General features: G+C 38.1%; 1 protein-coding gene across 1 annotated transcript in view; it reads left to right on the top strand.

Annotated features, from left to right (window-relative positions):
* LOC126484637 (molybdenum cofactor biosynthesis protein 1-like) overlaps positions 1–22,027 on the top strand; it is a 336,598-nt gene that overhangs the window by 23,820 nt on the left and 290,751 nt on the right. The window contains exon 3 of the mRNA XM_050108229.1: positions 6,999–7,112. Within this exon, the coding sequence (XP_049964186.1) occupies positions 6,999–7,112 (114 nt within the window). The remainder of the gene's footprint in view (positions 1–6,998; positions 7,113–22,027) is intronic.

Below are 22,027 nucleotides of genomic sequence, written 5' to 3'. Positions count from 1 at the left end.
GTCTAATTGCTCTGTCGCTTCTTGTTGTGAGATTTTACTCAACCTTTTTCGTTTTCTTTCCGAGATTTCATTTCTTATAAATTGTGTTAGCTGTCCGATGTCTTTTCTCAGTTTTTCTATTTTGATCTGTAGCCTGTGTTGCCATGCTGGTTTTGTGGGTTTCTTGTGTGTGTTTGTTGGTTCTGATCTCTGCCTAGTGTGTATATTTAGTGTAGTGAGTGCTCCTTTATAAACCAGTAGTTGTAACTCTTCCATAGTTGTGTTTTCATTTATTTTGTTGTGTATGATTGTGTTGATAGTTTTTATTGTTGTTTCGACTTGTGGGTTATTTGGTGGTCTATGCAAGAATGGTCTAATGTCTGTATTTGTGTCTTTGTATTCTATATATGTTAGCTGAAATTTTTCTTCTATATCTAACATCTGTGTCACTTCGTGTTCTATTTGTGCTTGTTCTGTTGGCTGTCTTAAGATTTCGTTTTCCTCTAATTGTTTAATTGGTGCGTGTTGTTCTTTGTTTGTTTGCTCTGGGATGTTTGAGTCCATTACTGTATTTTCTTCTTCTTCTTCTGATTGCACATTATTTTGTTCCAGTATTTGTTGTACTTGTTGTTTGATGTTTTCTAATTCTGACTGGGGTATCCTGTTATTTTTTATTATTACACAGATCTGATCAGCTAGTCGTTGTTCTGTTAAAAATTTTAATTCTGGGTATCTGGTAATAAATGTTGTGTATACTTGTGATCTGTATCCAGTTGTGTTGGTTCCTAGGTTTGTTGCTTGGTAATAACAGATTAACTTCATCTGACCATCTCATCCTCTGTCTTTGTTTTCCTTCTAGGGTGGTTGCAGGAAGCATATCCTGCAAAACACCTCTATTTGGATTTAAATCATTTTCCAGTTGGCTAGCAGTGTCGTTACCATTATTATTATTATTATTATTATTATTATTATCAGGGATATTATTATATTTTGTACATGTGAACTTTTACAGAATATAGCAATCAGTTAAAACTCAAAAGTTTTACTAATAGTCGTAGTTCCTGATCCTGCTGAGTAAACAGCAAAGAGGCACATTTTCTTTCAGTGAGCATAAAGAGGAATCTGGACTTGCAGACTGGAAATTATGCTCAGTATGTTCTCCACTACTTTCTGCCAGACTGCAAAAGTAGTTTCCAGGCTCTTGTAAATATCAAAGGGAGGTGTAAAGCATGCACACAAAATTTAAGTGCTTATTCATAACTACATAACAAAAGAAATGGCCATTTGAATATTTACCCGCGACCCCATGAACTGTCAAGCTGGCGTATATATATTTCGTTCAACGTCTCTGTTTTTGGATTGTAGACACTTTTAAATTATTTCACAGTAGGTACTACTGTCACAAAAAAGTAGTATGAATTAAGTACAGCTCACCACAGTTGCTGTGCAGCATGGTGTGTAGCGGACACTGATGGCGAGCTGGATCACTGTGCCAGGTGGACTCCATTGCTTCTCAATTCTATGACATAGTTGTGGAACCAATGAAACAGTTTTAGTCCTTAGAAATTGTGATTGACGATCTTCCCACTCATTCTTCAACAGCAGAGTTGATGGCTTTAATAATTACTCATCAACCAAGCAGGTATTCTAAAGTTTCTTTATTGAATTGCTGGTAATGGCTCGTGTGCTACTATAATCTCAACTATTGGTCACATAGTTAAGAACAACAACAATATTTTTCGATGAAACCCCCTTCAAAATCGTTATTTTTTCCTGGGTTTCTGTTTATTTTTCTTATTCAGATTTACAGCACAGAAGTAGTCTGGGCTCTTCAATGAGTTGTCAGGATGAAGTGTTTTCCCTTTTGTGAGACAGTATGTTTAGATTACGGCCATTATTTCAATTTCTGATCTACTTCTTTATTGAGTGTTCTGACAATCATGTAATTCTTCTTTAATGTGGACTAATTCCCCACTGCACCTCCTCAGGTGGTGGAAGCTGTAAACTTTGTTAATTAATTATTAATTAAGATCAACCGCTACACAATTCTCATATTCTTCAAGTTTAAGATAGACCTTCTCTTTCAGCCACTTTAGTGAGACTTGTGGTACCTATGAAGGTAATATACTAAAACGTCTTGTAACTAGACACTTGTAACTACACTGCGTTTTCTCTAGTTGTTTGTGTATCTGTTTTTAATATTTGATAAGTATTATGTTTGTGCACAGGCTGCCTTAGGCTATACTGGTGGTGGTTTTCTTTTAAAGCAAAGGGACAACTCTGTATGAAGAGACATGTAACTATTAATACAATTTACTGTTTGGAATTAGGCCCACAAGATGTTTCAGTTATGGAAACAGCTAATGCTCTACTTCTGCTACATTTTTTTTCTCCAGGAGAATCACCCCACCCAACAAAACCAAATCTTATATAAAAGTGAAAGAATGCACAATATGAACAAAGGTACAGTTTTTCAGAAAGACATTTATGTAGTTTACTCAACAGATAAAATCTGCATCCATATACATGCCAAGTAGTTTACCAGATATTCATTGGCATTAAACCAAGTATTTGATAACTTGAAGGACTCACCGTTTTGCAGTTTCAGTTTGTTCACATCTTTTCCAGAATTTGCAGTCATTGTGTCATCTGCATCATGTACAGATATACATGACAAATTACTCTGAAGATCATTAACAAACATTGCAAATGACAGTGACTGAAGAATTGATCCTTAGGCAAAGGTTCCAAGTCGTGGATGCCATAATGCCTTGGTATCTCCAGTTTACTAAATCAAATACATTAATCAGATCAGCTAGAGTGCCTTCAGTAGATGTTTTTGATTCAAAAGAAGCTTGCACGAAAGAAATAACATTTTCACATCTTTGAATATGAACCATTGGGGCCTGAAACCACACTGAGACCTAGTGAATTATAAACAGTGTGTATAAAAACAATCATCTGATTTCGCACATCAGCATTTCTGAAACTAAAAATAAAATATACAATGAACTTTGTTTTTTGATGAATGGGATACTCAAAAAGTTTTTTCAACTTAAAAGGTCATATTTTTTTTTATTAAAGTTGGGTATGGGAGTGAACATCTTGTAGCAATCACTTGGGAACATCCAGTATGCTAATGAGGAAGTTATTTGCTTGAGACAGCATTCATTTTAAAATCATTTTTGAATGAGTAACATCAATTTTGAAATCTTTTTTGAGCTATATTTGTGGCTCTGTAGCAAGATCTAGTACACGTATGCAAGCTGTCATGCCACCTCACATTAAATTAGAAGTAACACTGACACATCTGGCAAACTGATGTCACTGCAATATTTTTATATGTTTGTTTCACTGGTGCAGCACTTATTTTGTAATCAGAATTTATAAAGCTGTGGAGAAAAGTAATCACTCAGTAACAGCGCCGATATGAACACTGTCATATTTGCATAGGATTTTAATGATGGACAAGAGTAGTTTTAATTCTCTAAAGTTAAAAATAAACTCCTATTTCGCCATAATACTTACACTCAATGACTAAAGCAAGACCTTATTATCACTATACTGAAATAAAAAATACCTTTACAGTATTGAGTGTTCTGCTGTAATATGAACTTCGACAAGTCCATTCTGCCAGTAACGATACTGTTTAATCATTTCGTCGCTTTGAAAGATGATATGTTACTCTGATACAAATAAATGATTATAAAGAGTTGTTGAATGTTAAAAAGATGTCCCTGTCACATAGTTTAAGAATATTTTGTCACTTTAGAAGGTATTCATTAACTTAGTTGAAGAACAAGCACATTATTTTGGTATGATACTAACTTTTCACGAAAATAAACAAACAATTCTAGATCTGTGCTGTTGAATGAATCAGAGTAGAATGAGAGCAGATCCACTAATCATAGTTGCTGAAACTTGTAGATGATGGTGGAGGAGGTAGAACGCCACTTAACTTTCAAAAGTTAGGTGTAAGTTGGTATAACAACATGCAAATTGCATGTTTCCACACGTATGTTGAATTATGGGAGTGGTAGCAGGGGATCTACTTGTAAGAAATTCATGCCAGTAGAAACCCAGCTTTAGAGCCAGGTATGGACTTCTGATTACCAAGAGCAGGGGAACTGGCCTTTGTAGCATTGTGACAACAAAATGAAAGATTAAATTTGTGTTAAGTAACATTAACATCATAGATAGCTTTTTCACACTTTCTGCTTCTACCTAATTTTATGTTAATGATAATCCAAGGAGATGGGATAGAGACCATGATGTGGAATATGAACTAGAAATAATTAAAAATACAGAAACATTATAATTAAAGTTCAACTTTCAAACCACTGTAGAAATAACACCACTGGTCAGAATAACTTCAAATTGATATGGAATATTATCGGAGAAGGGGGAAAACTTATGGCAGAAGAAAAACAAATAGTTACAAAATGTAGCAAAAGAGGGCGCTGTAAGCATAATGATTTAATAGTGGTCAACTAAAAATGAAGAATGAATCATACAACGATACCTAAGGTGTATGTTTGACTTTAAACAAACTGTACTACTCAGTGTGCATGGGTGTACAGTTGTGATACTGTTAGTTAAGTAAGCCCATCCACCATGGCAAGGTCATATCTCATAAGATGGGAAAAATCTATTTTTAATGTCCTGAGGTCAAAACCGCATAAAAAGCATCACTTACATGGGTTTTTAATTGTTCTGAGGCATAAAACCACATAAAAAGTATCAGTCACATCGGTTTTTAATTGTCCTGAAGCCAAAAACCGCATAAAAAGGATCAATCACATCGGTTTTTAATTGTCCAGAAGCAAAAAAGCACATAAAAAGCATCAATAAAAATCAAATCGTATTATTAATTTCCATGTGACTGGCGCAAAACATGTGCAGTATGCTGTCCACCGTTTTCCACAACACTATGCCTATTGACACACAGTCAACATGGGTTCAGAAAACATCGTTCCTGTGAAACACAACTAGCTCTTTATTCACCTGAGCAGCAATGTAGCAGGGCATGTATACACACCCACAGCAGCGAAAGGCAAGATGATGATAATCTGCATAACTTGTCATGAAAAAGACACTTCCACTTTCACATGGATGCTGGTTGTCATCTAACTTGGGAACACCCAGCTTATGGTGTGCATGTAGATATACTGCTGCCATGATGTAATATCATCTGCACACTCAGACAGAGAAAATACAGTAGCCTTGGTCTGTCTATTTATGTTTTAATTGTTGTTGACAATGATGATGATTTGATGAAGATGATGTATCTTCAGACTGGTTTGATGTAGCTCTCCACATGGACCACCTTGTGCAAGCCTCTTCATCTTTGCATTACCACTGCAACCTATATCCACTTTAATCTGCTTACTGTATACAAGCCTTGTTCTCCCTCTACAGTTAGTGCATTACATTTTACTGGGTGCATTCTGTTTTCAGACAACAGACAAGGGAATTGTGATAAACGGAGATCACATCTTTTCTTTCTTTCCTTTCTTTCTTTCTTTATTTTTCTTTCTTTCTTTCTTTATATTTTTCTTTTTTTTTATGGTTGATGCAGCTGCTGTGGATCTCTTTTTAAAACTGTATTTTGCCTGATTGATTTCTCAGTCTTTCAAAGCTGATGCTTTAATGTTTTTCAGTGTGCTTAGCTCATCTCTGTTTTGTCTGATGTTCATTGCCACACATACAAATGTATACAGGTTGGAATTCTAAATTAGGGTGTTTTTGCTAAAAATGAGAATGTATTTGCAGGACATGCTGTAGGGATAAAAGAGTGAGACCTTGTGACTCCGAGAGATTTGTAAAGAAATAAGAACTGTTTCTTCTCATTGACATCGGGGACTTATAACATGGTGGATGTTTATAGGGACCCATTATTGCACTCATTATTTTTGCTCACTTAAGGCTCCAATTGTTTCAAAAAATAATCCTAACTTCACAATCAGCAGCAACAAAAGTTATGAAGTATAAGAAAAAACAAATAGGCCATTGGACCTAGTAGGTAGAATATGGACACCATGATGAAGGCAATCAAGAATTTACAAGACAGAGAGAGAGAGAGAGAGAGAGAGTTTCATGCAATGCTAAGCTTTTTCTTTTTATCGAGATCTTTACATCCTGGCGTATTTGTTTATTTTAATCATTTTAACATCTAGCTTATCAAAATATTTTATCATTATCAGTGAAGACAATGTTGTGTGCTGTGTAAACTTGTGATTTCCTTCAACATTATGTCCATATCTTACTTACAAGGCCAGATACCTTGTTTGTTTTATGTTACACTTTGTAACTTTTGCAGCTGCTCCTAATTGTCAAGTTGGAATTTTCTTGAAACAGTGGGGAGCCTTATACATGAGCAAAAATAATAGCTGTAACAATATAAATCCCCAATGTTACAGAGAAGAAACATTTCGTATTTGTTTACATAGCTCTGTGTGTCACATGATCCTGCCCTTGTATCACTATTAGCAAGTTCTGTAAATATGGTTTTATTTTCAGCAAATGTATCCTCATTTAAAGCTCCATTCTGTTTAGGCACATCTGCTTCTCTATTATTGTACAAAATTGTGACATATTTCAGAATGAAGATAACAACAACAACAAGAACAACAGCTAAAATATCTAATTGAGAAGTCATAATTTATTCTTCAAACAGTTGGAACCTTATATAAGCAAAAATAATAGATGTTATAATAGTTCCTTATAAATGTGCACCTCGTTATAAATCTCAGATGTTACAGAGAAGAAACAATTCTTATTTGTTTACGTCTCTCTCTAGGTCATGTGGTCTCACTGTTTTATTACCATAACATCTCCAGTACATGCTTTCATTTTAACCAAAAACATCTTTATTTATAACTCCAATCATTTTACGCATATTTGCTTCTCATCTATTATCCAACAAGTATAACATGTTCAATAAGTAAGATGTAGTGTAAGTTCACATACTCCATATCATGTAACACAGATATGATAACAGTTTGAAATTCTGTTTACAGTACAGAGTTGGAAGGGCACGATATAATGAAATCAATTGCCTATCAATGTATGTGTCAAGGTCTCACTGCAATATTGTGAAGAAAGACAAAGGATTATACATAATAGATGGTGGGGTAAGTTATGTAATGTAGAGACTCGAAGTTAAAATAAACTGATTACTTCCTTGTAAACATTTGAGTATGAGTGTTTTATTTAATACACATTTTATTATTTAAACTGCTGCATGTAACTTTAAATGTCATATTGGCTCGAGGAATAGGCTCAAACCCTTTTTAATGTGTACTTGCTAGATCTAAACAACAGTATAATATAAGAGAAACCAGTGGAGTGAGGTGTGGCATATAGAAACATGCAGTAGAAAACAGTGTTCATATTAGCTTTCGAGCTCTTACGCTTTCTCTAGAAAAAGTACACATATTTAGGCAGACAGACACCCAACCACATTCCTGCAGTGAGACTGGCTGTTGATTATCACTTATTGAGAGCACTTGCCTGCGCAGATGGTGGTGGGGAGGGAGGAGAGAAGAATGCACTAGAACTGAGGGGTTAGTAGGATAGTGTGAAGGAGGTCTTTCGACAGATGACTCAGTGTCTGCACAACAAGACAAAAGAAATTCAGAGGGTAGAGTTTGTAAGAGATAGAGAAAGGAAGTGGGGTTGAAAGGGATGGGAGGAAGGGAGAGGAAGGTAGAGATGAAGAGGGAGACAGGAAGGAAGGAGGAAGGATGGAAAAGGGTAGAAGGGAGGGGGGGGGGGGGGAGAGAGAGAGAGAGAATGCATGCCACCTCTGGGGGTGGGGGGAGAGTGCTGGGAGAAGACAGTACATGATCTGGAGTGAAAAGGAGTGGTGAGGACAGAAGAGAGAAGGGAAAAGGTAATGAGGAACTGATTAACGGAGGTTTAGATCAGAGGAATTGCGTGAGTGCAGGATGTGTTGGAGAGGGAAGTCCCGCCTATGTAGTTCAGAGAAACTATTCTGGTAGGGGAATCCATTTGCGCAGTTACTGAAGCAGCTGTTGAAGTCATTTGTGCTGTGGTACGCAGCATGTTCGGGAACTGGATGATCAAGTTTGTAGACTGCCACAGTTTGACGATGGCCACTCATGCAAGTAGACAATTGGTTACTTGTCATGCCCACATAGCATGCTGCAGAGTAATTGCAGCATAGCTGATGTAAACTTTTCGGATTTTACACATGACCTTGCCTTTTATTGGGTAGGAAATTCTCTGTCTGGATGGGCCCTGGGGGGCCCAAATGGTATCAAGTGATTGCCACAGCAGGTTATAGGCGTCACGGGATGTGGTTGTGGAGGGGCATGTGGTCAGCCCACTGCTGTTCTGGCCATTGTTAGTTTTTGTGACCGTAACTACTACTTCTCAATGAAGTAGCTCCTTACGTGGTTGTCTCAACGGCTGAGTGCATCCCGCTTACCAACATCCCAAGTGCTAGCCAAGCCTGACAGCACTTAACTTCAGTCATCTGATGGGAACCAGTATTATCAGTGTGGCAAGGCCATTGGCCATTGGAAAGGAAATGCTGTCATATATTAACAACTTATTGAATCATTCACTGTTAAGCTTGAGACTGTTGAGAGTCAGCAAGAGTGCTCCGAGGCAAGAAACCAGAGACACACTGTAGGTACAGGCGTAAATCGTAGCTTTTAGGTTACTCTAGGGAAATAGTAATGGAGGAAACTTACGAACTGCAAATGCTTGGACAGCTGTCCCAGGGTATAAGTCATGATAAAGAGAACTAATTAGTATCTCCACAACCATCTACATGTTGTTGTAAGTAGGCGATAATCATAAACAGGCATTTCTTAGCACATGCAGCAAGAATGACCATTACACCTAAGAATAGCCGCATCAGTAGTTTCACAGAAGTTAGATTGAGAGGGAAAATGAAGAAAACTGCTGAAGTAGAGGCCTCTGCTCATGAGATAGAAGCCTGCGTCTGCAGGGTGAAGCATGGCGATGTAAAACACTGTTGTTCCTTACCGTACTAAGAAGGGCAGTGATGTTTAGCTTTCAGCTGGATGCTGTTGCTACCAAATGTACAGCTTGTTAGTCTGAATGCTAGAAGCAGTCATCCAGCAGAGAAGAAGAAGGGGAAGGATGCAAAATGGAGTTGGTTGGAGGCACCATGAAGGAGAAAAGCCCCATGTTAGACTGGCAAATGACTGTGACATTCCAGTAGTGTTAGTGGGGTGGCTGCAGAAACATTGTGCTGTCAGAATACTTTCTAAAGCCTCAGGTTTTCGTATTCCAAGTATTTGTCAGTCAGAGTGTTGGGATTACGTGTTGCTCAACACCAACCTTGGGTAATGTCCAATTTAAGTCTGTTTTCTCACTTTTAATGTTGCTCTCAAATGTTTGTACTTAATGAAGCACTGGGTGATTCTTCTTCTGTTCTCTCTCATCTATGTTTATAAATGGTCTTCAGTGTAGTAGTTAAGTTGGAATAAAGTAATTGATTGTTATGAAACTCTAGAATTCCTTGAGTCTCCTATAATATTGTGAAAGGATAGTTGCTAGTCACCATATAGTGGAGATGCCGAGTCAGATAGGCACAACAAAAAGACTGTCGCAAAGTTGTTTTGTTGTCCACATCTTTGACCCAGCATCATTGCTATATGGTGAGTAGCAATTATCCTTTTCATAATATTGTCTTCATTCCATCCTGACTTTTCGATTGTTTGAGTCTCCTACAAGTATCCTCCAAGAGTCGCAAAATCCACACCACTTGTAGGTGCTCCCTGTGACAGTGTTTGGTGCTGACCCAAGGAGCTACCTGCTATCACTGGATGTTTGTCTTTCGGCATTTGCTCCTGACTGCTCGAAAACTATGTCTCACCTGAAACTCCCCTAAAGTTCTCATACACTTCATCTAGCCTATATCAGAACATTACAATGCATATGACTTGACTGCAGTACGAGGTGGTGGATGGTGGGTTGGTGTATGGAAGTGTCTTGCTCCTGTGTTGACCAGAAGGAAATGACCCATGGGGTGCAGGATTGGGAGCTGTATGGCAAGGATATTCTGTTGGTCTGGTGCTTGGCAAACCACTACTTTGGTTGATGTGGGTATGATTTAAGGTACAATGTCCCTCATCTCAGGGTGTAATGAGAGGTAGTTGAAAACCTGGTGAAGGGTGTGGTTGAGCTTTTTGTTGATCTTTTCAAGGCCAAGGTGATACTAGCAGATCAGAGGAGTGCTGGTCGGTGGCTGGTTAACAGGTTTACTGGTGTTTCAGGAGATGACACAGCAGATCTGTCTGTGGACTAGCTCGATAAAACCTTATTGACAGACAGTATCCTGTTCACATCGTGCAGTGTTCTACTGCCCACGCAGTTTACAGAATATACTTATCCGTCCCTATTCCAAACCTACTCCGAATGCACCCCATGGGTCATTCCCTTGTGGTTAACTCCAGTGCAAAATATGTCCCACACACCTAACCATCTCCTATCACAGTCCACTCACTGGCATTTCTTAGCCAATAAAAGGCAGGGCCACATTTAAAAGCAACCATGTTTTGTGTCAGCTATGCTGCAGTTACTACCCAGTGTTCTATGTGGGCATGACAAGTAATCAACCATCTACTCGCATGAATAGTTACCTCCAAACTATGGCAAACTGCAAATATGACCAACCAGTTGCCGAACATTTTGTGCACCACAACACAGGTGACTCCTACAACTATTTCACTAAGGGAGCCATTTGGATACTCCCTGGCAGCACTAGTTTCTTATAACTACACAGGTGGGAATTGTCTCTCCACCATATCCTGCACTTGTACAATCCCCTTGGCCTAAACCTCCATTTAACTGTCTACCACTGCCTCACCTGACCTTTTCCCTTCTCTCATCTGTCTACAGCATTCGTTTCCTGTCCAGATTATGTCCTGCTGCTCCCTCCCCCCCTCCTCTTGCCTCGTGTCGTGTCAAGTGGGCTCTCTCTCTCCCCCTCCCTCCCCCCTCTCTTTTTCCCTCTCCCCTCCCTCCCTCCCCTTCTTCTCTCCCCTCCCCTCTCCCCCCTCTTCTCTCCCCTCCCCCTCTCTTCCCCTCCCCTTCTCTCACTCCCACCTCTCCCTCCCCCTCCCCCTCTCCCTCCCCCTCTCCCTCCCCCTCTCCCTCCCCCTCTCCTCCCAGTCTACCTCCCCCCATCTGCCACCTCCCCTCCCCTCCTCTTACCCGCACCCTCTCCACTTCCCTCCTCACTCCCCTTCCCCTCCCCACTCCTCTCTCCCCCTTCCCCTCCCACCCCCTCCCTCTCTTGCCCCTATCCCTCTTCTCTCACTCCCTCCCCCTCCTATATCCTCCCCTCTCTCACCCCTCCCCATCTTCCCACTTCACCCCTCTCTCTCACCCCTGTCCCCCCTTTCCTTTCCCCTCTATCTTCTGCACTACTTTTGTCTTGGTGTGCAGCCACTGAGTCATCTGTCGAAAGATCTTCCCCACATTAATCCCACTATCCCTCCTTGCCTTGTGTGTCCTTCTCTACATCCTCAGCACCTGCAGCTGTGCAGGCAACTGCTCTCAATAATCAATAATCATTAGTCAACCTTTCTATAGTTGTGGGAGAGTGTGCTTGGGAGTTTGTGTGGTTGTGTGTGTGAATATGTGCATTTTTGCTGGAGGAAGGTAAAGAGCTCAAAAACTAGTGTGAATAATGTTTTCTGTTGCGTGTTTACATGTGTGATACATCAGTCCTCTACAGTCCTTATTTTATGTTTTAGTTCATCCAGAAATTTCCCTTGTTGTTATATGGCAATATGGCAGGCAGTGGGTTATAAATTCCTCTTATTGTTTCAATGTGAAAACAAATTGACTTTTTCAACTTTAACTGCCATGCATGCCTTAATCTATATTAGATCCTGCCAAATATATAACTGAAGCTGATTCCTTGTACTGATCTCCTCCTATAGCAGACCGTAGCAGAGTGAGTGGATTATTGACATTTTTTATAAAACTGTGCTTGAGTTCACTCTCATCTCGAGTATTGAATAATTTCTGTGATTCAAAAGTCCTTAACGTTAAAGGCAGATTTCAAAAGAAATGTCCGGAATGTCTATTCCAGTGCCGAACTGTAAATGAAATTCATGAATTTATTAAGTAGCGAACAGACCCAAATCTGAATACAAGAATGTTTTTATTCTGTCTGTATGTTTCTGCAAAATAGAGTACCTTCACTTAAATTTTTAAAAACAATAAAAACTCATAAAAGATGTGTATTCACTATATTTCTGTCTTAAATTACACAATTTTTCGATTTTTTTATGCTTCTTAAATAGCTGTTAAGTATTTTTGCAGAAACTATAGCCCATGTAGGAAGGTGTTATCACACAGTGAAGTGGAGCAGTAGAGAAGTGTGGAGGGGACAAGATTTACATAAGAAAGGCAGTAGAGAGTGGGCAGACAAAGTCTGCATTGCAAGACCTTGTTGCTGTGGGCAACAATCAGTTTCATTTGTTTTGGTTATGTGTTCCATTGATCATTCTCACAGTAACCATTATGATGTGGAATGTGTCAAGTGCATAATAAATGCATACATGAATCAATTTTTTTATGCTTAAAATTTTTATCATGTACCCCATATTATTAAATGGCACAAAACTCATATATTATACCTATAAATTTATTTATTCCTATTCAAGAATTCATGTATGGTCTGTCAAACATTTTATTTCATCTGGTAATTTATCAAAAAGTTTTACAGCAGCATATTTTACCCCTTCCTGTGCCAAATATAGGTAAAGAAGAGGAGAGTGTAAGTCTTTCTTCCTTCTAGTATCATAATCATGAATGTCACTGTTGTTTTTAAAATGGTCCATGTCATTGAGAACAAATTTCATTAGTGAGTAAATGTACTATGAGGCTGTTGTAAGAATTCCTAACCTTTTAAACAGATGCCTAGATGTGCGACTATGAGTCCCACAAATTATTCTAACCTCTTTCTTCTGAACAGTGAATACATTTGCCCAAGTGTTGAGTTACCCCAAAATATAATTCCGTATGACATCAGAGAGTGAAATTGTGCTAAGTATGTTAGCTTACTAATTTCTATATTCTCAGAATTGGCAATTATTCTGATTGCAAAGTTCCTGAACCTAGTCGCTTTAGGAGATCCAAAATATGAATTTTTCCAATTAAGAATCTCATCTATATGTCCACCTACAAACTTAGTATGCTCTACCCTGTCTACTGACTTCTGTTGATGTGTTATTTTTATTGAAGGAACTGTACTCCTTGTGGCAGAAAATTGGATGTACTGTGCTTTTTTTTTTTTTTTTTTTAAAGTTCAGAGCAAGCCCATTTGCAGAAAAGCAATGAACAACTTTTGCAAATTCATTATTTGTATCATTTTCTATTGGAGTTTCTTTTACTGGATAAATAATGATGCTTGCATAATCAGCAAATAGTGTCAGGTTAGCTTCTTGTTTCAGAGAAGGTAGGAAGATCATTCATTTATATCAAGAACAGAAGGAGACCCGGGATCAAACCCTGTGGAACACCTAATGTAATTTCACTCCAGTTACATGAAGTGGCAAACTTCCTTAAATCATCTAAACCATAGAAAGAAACTTTTTTGTTTCCTCTTTTGTAGATATGGCTTAAACCATTCATATGCTGTTCCATTTATACTGTAGAGTTGCAAGTTCTGTAATATAATGTCATGGTTCACACAATCAGATGCTTAGGATAAGTCACAGAAAATTCCTATTGGCGATATTTTACTATTTAAAGACTCTATTACATGGACAGTGAAATTGTATATAGCTGTCTCAGTAGAACAGCATTTTTGAAATCCGAACTGTGATTTACTAAGTATCCCATTACTGTTGAGATGGCTAACCATTCTTGAGTACATTACATTCTTGGTGATTTTTGAAAATGCTGTAAGCAAGGATACTGACCGGTAATTATTGACACATGTGGTGTCCCATTTTTCCTAGAGAGGCTATGACAATGACATATTTTAAACTGTCTGGGAAAATACCTTGAGTTAGTGATGCATTACATATGTGACTCAGAACATCAGTTGTAAATTCTCCACATTGTTTTAATATCTTGTTAGAGATGTCATCTACTCCAACTGAACATTTATTTTTCAAAGATTTAATGATTTTCCTTATTTCATACGAGGTTGTTAGGTGAAAATTAATTTAAGATTTCTCCAAACTGACTCTTCCACGTGCTGCTTGTTTTTTTTTTCTTGAGCTGTTCTCACCAAGTTTTTTACCTACACTTAAGATATGGTTGTTAAATACATTAGCTGCTTGTGTAGTTGTTAAATACATTAACTGCTTGTGTACTGTTGGTTAAAATAGTCTCATTCCCCTTAATAGTAATACTACATACCCCCGTGGTTACTTTTCCTGTCTCCCTTCTAACAACATTCCATATTGATTTGATTTTATTGCCCGAGTTGTTAATTTCATCTCTAACATATGTATCTCTTTATTTTCTGACAACTTCTTTCACTATGTTACAATAACTTTATAGTGTAAAATTACTCCTGGGTCTATACTAATTCTTGCTATCTCATACAGTTTTCTTTTTCTTTCTGAAGACATTTTAATACTTTTAGCAATCCAAGGTTTCTTTGAAAAATGGTGTTACATTTAGTAATTTTTTTGGGCAACAATGTTCAGAAGGGGATATAAACCTATCAAGATATATGTTGCATTTATCATTAGCATTTGGCTCATTATATAGGTACATCTCCCCAATTAACATTTCTTAAACTTTCTTTGAAGTGCTCTATAGGTACTGGACTGAGCAACCTTACACTGTTACTTAATGGTTTCTGAACTGTACACCCTGCTAGGTTTTGTAAGTTAATCAATTGTGCATCATGGTCTGATAATCCATTTGTCACAGGGAAAGCATGTGTTAGTTCTGCATCCTCTTGCTTTACAAATACATTATCTATTAGAGTGCTACTGTCTTGAGCTATATGTGTAGGGAAATTGATCATTGATTCTAAGTTACATGTCATTAATAACACTTCTTGTTCACTTTTCCTATCAGAGTTGCTTAGAAAGTTTATATTGAAATCACCACAGATTAATAACTTCTTCTTTCTGTCTGACGGACAGCATAATAGGAAGTCAAACGTTTTTTATGAATAGCTCCCATTCTCCTAATGGGGACCTGTGCACTGTTGCTAATATCAACATACACTAGCTAGCTGTAGTTCACATGCACAAACTTCAGAGTGCTGATCAACACAAAATTTGCTTACTTCTACAGTTCTGTATTTGTACCCTTGTTTTGTGTAAATGGCAATTCCTCCTTTATCCATGCTAGATCTGCAAGTGTAAGATGCTGAATTATACCCATTTGTACTGACACTTTCCATCCCCACAGTTACATGGTGTTCAGACAGACAAAGTATATCAATCACATTCTTATTTTTGAGATCATCTAAACACACTAATAGCTCATCTACTTTATTTTTTGTTTCCCTGATATTTTGGTGAAGTAAGTTGATAGTACCCATAGCTTTATCTCTATTTGCTGTACATATGGCTTCATTTGTACTATTTTTCTTGATTGTTGTCTGTCTGGACTTTGGCTTTAATCTAAAGAACCTGTTTGCCTGGTCCCATTAACCACAGCGATCGTCCCATGTGTAACTGTGGCCCTCCTTACAGTATCTACTAATAGAGAAGCGACCTTGTCTTTCCCCTTCATATTTAGGTGCAGGTGTATTCCCACTTACCAATAGCATCAACTGGAACAACACTTACATGAGATTTTGCCGGTGTCTGGGGCATCCTGTCCAGTCGTGCCTTATAGCAGTGTTTATCCAGAGCCGATCATGGCATAGAAAGAGCTCCACAAACCCCACATTTGTGTGCCCATTTTCTGCTCCTGTTTTATCCAGGTCACTCCTAATGATTTATCTTGGATTCATAGCCAGGCTGTCTCCTGCTCCTCCAATTATAATAACCTGATGTTCCTTCTCAGAGTTCCTGCATAACTGACCTAAGTTTGCTGTCACCTGGCTAAGGCTAGCACATGGTTTCACAAAACTTGTGACCTATTACCCTGCGCCTAATTCGTCCTGAAGCCGCTGGCCTACACCCCTCCCATGACTGCTACCTAGAAGCAGAATTCTTCTTTTCCTATTCTAATTTAATCCCAACCTGTTTTTTCCTTTAAGCTAATATTCTGCTTCAACCTACATTCATCTACATCTGGGTGAGACCCTTCCTACATTGCCTCAGATAGCAAGTAAAACTGATGATGTGTTCAAATATGTGAGTGGAACAACAAATTTTAAAATCTGATTTGATTTGATTTGATTTTTTATTGGTCCAGTTTTATCATACAGCACAAATTGTACAATTGATATTGGACAGGTCAAATATAAGTTACAATAATACATAGTATAAGCAAAATAGTAGGCAAATTAAAAATAGGTACCTATTACAATTAATTTTGTTACGTATTCAGAAATTCTCTGGCAGAATAGAAACAGTGCTTTATTAGAAATGCCTTTAGTTTAGCTTTAAATATTGGATGAGTAGCATTTTTTATTTCCTCTGTTATCTTATTATGTAGTATTACACCAATGTTAATTATGCTCCTCTAATAGGTGGTTGTTCTGTGATATTTTTGATGTATATTTGATTTCCCTCTGGTACCATAGTTGTGTACATTTTTGTTCTGTAGCAGTTTGCTTGTTTTCGGGAGGTAGTCCCTAGTGAACAAGACAGTTTCATAAATGAATAAACTTGGAACATTTAGAACACTAAGCTCAGTAAAATGGGATTTACAGGAGTCCATCTTTTTAAGGCCACAAATTATTCTTAGAGCCCTTGTTGCATTCTAAAAACCTTTATACTATGAATTGAGTATCCCCAGAAAACGATCCCATATTGGACTAGTGAGTGGAACTGTGCATAGTATGCCTGCAGTACTGTTGTTTTGCTTGTTGTAGCCTTTAAAATTCTTAGGCCATAGCACACAGATTATAGTTTTCTAGACAAGTTATTTATATGTGTGCCCCACTTTAAGTCCTGCTGAACCAATAGACCCAAAAATTTTGTGACACTTACATTTTCTAGGGTATCATTTTTTAATTGTGCTTGAATAGACATTTGATTAGTTGGAGGAATTAAATGAAAATCGACACACACCGTTTTTTCTGTATTTATAATGTGTTTGTTTTTTTGTGAACCACTCAGAAAGTCTTTCCATAGAACTTTTTGCTGTGGACTGCAAAGTTTCTGGATTGGATCCAGTGAGCAATATGCTGGTGTCATCGGCAAACAGGATGGTTTTTGTGGGACTCGTATATTCAACTAAGCCATCCACATAAATCAAGAAGAGTAATGGACCTAAGATTGAGCCCTGCAGTACACCAAGTTTTATTGTTAATTCACTAGAAAGTAAGGAGTTGTTTCTTATTTTATTAATTTTGTTGAATTCATACTGAAGTGATACTTTCTGCCTGCAGTTTTTTAGGTATGAAAACAACCAGCTATGTGCTACACCTCTTACTCCTCGTCTTTCTAATTTTTCGAGCAGAATGTTATGGTCCAGGATATCAAAGGCTTTTGATAGATCTAGAAAAATACCTGCACCTAATTTATGTTGATCAAGGGATTTTAAAATGCAGTCTAAGAATTCGAAAATTGGTGTCTGTGTAGATTTAGACTTTCTAAAACCGTGTTGTTGTACTGTAAGTGGTGCATATTTATTTATGAAACTTAGAAGCCTGTCATAGAAGAGTTTTTCTAGAATTTTTAAGTAGAAACTTAACAGTGACACGGGTCGGTAGTTTGATATTTTTTTCCGAAGACCCTTTTTTTTAGCATTGGTGTAACTTTTGCTATTTTAAAAACATCTGGAAATACACCAGTTTTTAAAGAGAGGTTGAAAATTTTTGCCAAGGGGTTTTCTATGTGGTGAGCACATGTTTTTAATATGAAATCAGGTACTTCATCAAGACCACTTGACATTTTATTGCTTAATGATTTAATTTTACTTATAATTTCATTGGGGTTTGTTTCATAAACATACATAGAAGCAGTCAAGATCACTGACTTGCTGGAGAAACTTGGGACTGGTCCTTGACAGTGTACTTGAATGAGGTCTTCAGCCAGTGAAGTGAAGTATTCACTGAATTTTTCCACTATCAAATTGGGGTCTGTGACTTTTGAGTCTTCTAGTGTTAATGATACATTCTTTTTCTTTAAAGCTGAACTACAAGTTTCTTTCTTTATAACTCTCCACGTGGATCTCATTTTGTTAGATGAGTTTCTTATCAAATTGTCATTCCACATAATTTTTGCCTCTTTGACTACTCTACCATAGATTCTTTTGTAGGCTTTTGAATAATCAGTAATAATGATCAATCGGGTCAATATAACTTTTACTGACATCACAGAACTTTATTTGTTTTTTCACAAAGATAGCAGAGCCACCATGTTTGGAAAACTCTCGGCTAAAATGACTTGCTAATCTATATCCTGAGATTGAGGTTAATTTTACTTCGGCATTTCATAGCCAGTGTTCAGTAATGCAAATTGTATCTACATTTAGTGCATAGTGGAGTAGTGCTTCCAACATGGAAATTTTATTTGTGAGTGACTGAACATTGTGGTGTACGATAGCAAACCCTGGGTATTTAGTAACTTTAGTGGAAATGGTTTCTGATTCTTTATCCAATGGCATTTCTAATACAGCACTTACCCTAAAAATTTTCAGTACCTTTCTTGTGTATGGCTTCTGTTTTCTGGTGGCAATCAGTAGGTTAGTTAACTTCTGGAGCTTGTATAAGTTTTGCTTCATCCACATCTGACCTCTTCAGTTTAAACCATTTCGTAATTTTCGTTTGGCTGATGACTTGATTGTTTGTTTCTCACCTAATCGGTTTAAACCACACTGTTTGGCAGATGGCACAGCTTGTAACTTGTCTAAAGCACTTCTTAATCTCCGTTTGTTTGTCACTTATACTTTTTTCTTCACTCTTCTTTGAGATGCGAGTACATATTTTTTCGGCTAGTAATTTCTTTCCATTAGTCGTCTACACGAGACATGAGCTGACTATGTTGTGTATGTTGCTCCACAGCTATAACCTCTGTGACGGCAGAAGGTGAAAACAGCTGATGCGGCTTTGTGAAGACTTTTTAAGTACAATTTTTCTCAAAAAAATGACCGTCTAACGATACAATCATCAAAATTGGTTACAGTGTTTATCATTTTAGTAAAAACTGAACAATATTATTAGTAAAAAATGTAGTAACAACCAGATTAACTTCAAGCAGAAACCAAAATTGCTATACTTGATTGACAACTGCTTCTACTACATAGAATTAAAAAAAAAAATGTAAGTTTATATTTTGTGTGTGTGTGTGTGTGTGTGTGTGTGTGTGTGTGTGTGTGTGTGTGTTTTACTGTAGTTGAATGTAAATCACTGTGTGTAAAAAAGAATTACTTATCACAATTCTTTAAAATTATAGTGGTTGGGGGGAGAGATGATGTGAATTGTCCAGATCTGAAGTAATTATCATTTAGCCGCAGCAAAACTTGTCCATAAATGCGCACAGGTATAGATGCATACACATTAAGAACATTGTGGCATTGAATAAATGTTAATTCCTGTTAGTTTGGGTGCGCGTCGTGGTATTTACCTTTTCTCCCCAACGATGTACAACAACATGGCTGCGGCGGCTATTCTCTCTTCAGGTTGACTTCATCTCCAAAAAGGTCCATTTAAAAATGCAAGCCCTTGTCACATTGGGAAGTAGAAAATAAGGTGTAGCTAGGTACGAGAATGAAAACTTGTGTCTTCTGCATATTGTAACTTTTAATTAAAAGAATACTGGTAGAGTGCAATTACATACGTCTTTATTGCACCAGCTCAAAAGACCAACAAGACACCGAGATATATATACGAGGGCGGTTCAGAAAGTAACCTCCGATTGGTCACAGTGCGGGTTGTGGGGGGAGTAGCGACGCCATCTGTGCGTTCACGCACTCAACAGGTCAGTCGGCATCAAGCCGTGGTCGAGTGAACACCGTACCTGCGCTAGTTTAGTTTTTGTGGCAGTTTGAAATGTGTGCTGCAATAGAAAACCCCGCCAAATGTGAAGTGCGTGCTGTCATAAGGTTTTTTACAGCCAAAGGATATTCTGCAGCAGCTATTCATCGTGAGCTTTGTGCCGTGTACGGACCAAGAGTTATGAGTGAAGGAGTTGTCCGTGAATGGGTACGTTTATTTAAAAGTGGACGAGAAAACGTTCATGATGAAGGGAGGAGTGGTTGACCATCATTGGTGACTGACGAACTCGTTCAGACAGTTGATGCAAAAGTTCGTGAAAATCGACGTTTCTCAATGTCGGAGTTGTCTACTGGTTTTCCACAGATTTCTAAGACTCTCTTGTACGAGATAGTGACAGCAAGATTGGGTTACCGTAAGTTCTGTGCACGATGGGTGCCCAAAATTCTTACCGACCACCACAAAACTCAAAGAATGGCCTCTGCATTAGACTTTCTGTCACGTTATGAGGACGAAGGAGAACCATTGTTAAACAGAATCGTGACCGGTGACGAAACCTGGATTAAGTACGTGAACCCTGAGACAAAAGAACAATCAAAGATGTGGGCACATTCAAATTCACCTACCAAACCAAGAAAAGCCTCGCAAGATTTTTTCTGCCAGAAAACTGATGGCAACGGTGTTTTGGGATGCCAAAGGGGTGTTGTTGGTTGAATTCATGGAACGTGGTACGACCATTAATCAAGACGTGTACTGTGAAACAATAAAAAAGTTACGACGGGCTATACAGAACAAACGCCGTGGTATGCTGACTTCCGGTATCGTTTTTTTGCACGATAACGCCCGTCCTCACTCTGCTCGCAGATCAACGGCCCTTCTTGAGTCCTTCAAGTGGGACGTTATCAACCATCCACCTTACAGCCCAGACCTGGCGCCAAGTGATTATCACCTCTTCATGCATTTGAAGAAATGGCTCGGGTCACAGCGGTTTGATGACGACGAAGAGCTCAAAGATGCGGTGACAGGCAGGCTCCAGGCACAAGCGGGTGATTTTTATGCAGAAGGAATTTCAAAGCTTGTGAAGAGATACGATAAGTGCCTCAATCGCTATGGAGACTATGTAGAAAAATAGTGCAAAGATGTAGTCGTAAGATGTATATATTAAAATATTTTTATTTAACTTGGTGTATTTTTTTAAATCAACCGGAGGTTACTTTCTGAACGGCCCTCGTATATATATAAACAAAGATGATGTAACTTACCAAACGAAAGTGTTGGTATGTTGATAGACACACTAACAAACACACACACAAAATTCAAGCTTTTGCAACCCACAGTTGCTTCATCAGGAAAGAGGGAAGGAGAGGGAAAGACAAAAGGATGTCGGTTTTAAGGGAGAGGGTAAGGAGTCATTCCAATCCTGGGAGCGGAAAGACTTACCTTAGGGGGAGAAAGAGACAGGTATACACTCGCACACACACATATCCATCCGCACATATACAGACACAAGCAGACATATATACATAAAGAGGTACATAAAAATCGATAGTTTTGTTTTTAAATTTTCTGTCAACGTAGATGTAATCATACCTCCCTATGATATCTCTGCCACGTGGGGATGGTGCGACTTTTTATTGATATGTGTAGGTCATTTAAAGAACCTACACAATTGCAACCCCCCCCCCCCCCCCTCCCTTGCCACCCCTTACCCCTTACCCCTCCCCATTTATTGTATACTGGAGTGATCCATATCACTGGTCGCTGGATGTCAGTATGCAGTGGTGGTGCATTAACACCATTTAACTTTTCTGTGCTTTAAACTCTTGGCCTGCCATTGTACTGAGACCTTCATTTGTGCCCAAGTTTACCTCATGTACTCTCAGAACATGCCATTACATAATGTTTGTATCTAATTTTGTTTAATGTACACTTTACACATTATTACTACCGCTATTTACAAAATAATAAATGAGTAAATAAAGGTTGCATCAACAGGCACATTTGAATTCA

Source organism: Schistocerca serialis, chromosome 6 (assembly GCF_023864345.2).
Source record: "Schistocerca serialis cubense isolate TAMUIC-IGC-003099 chromosome 6, iqSchSeri2.2, whole genome shotgun sequence".
NCBI lineage: Eukaryota > Metazoa > Arthropoda > Insecta > Orthoptera > Acrididae > Schistocerca > Schistocerca serialis.
This window is presented reverse-complemented; position numbering and strand designations above follow the sequence as displayed.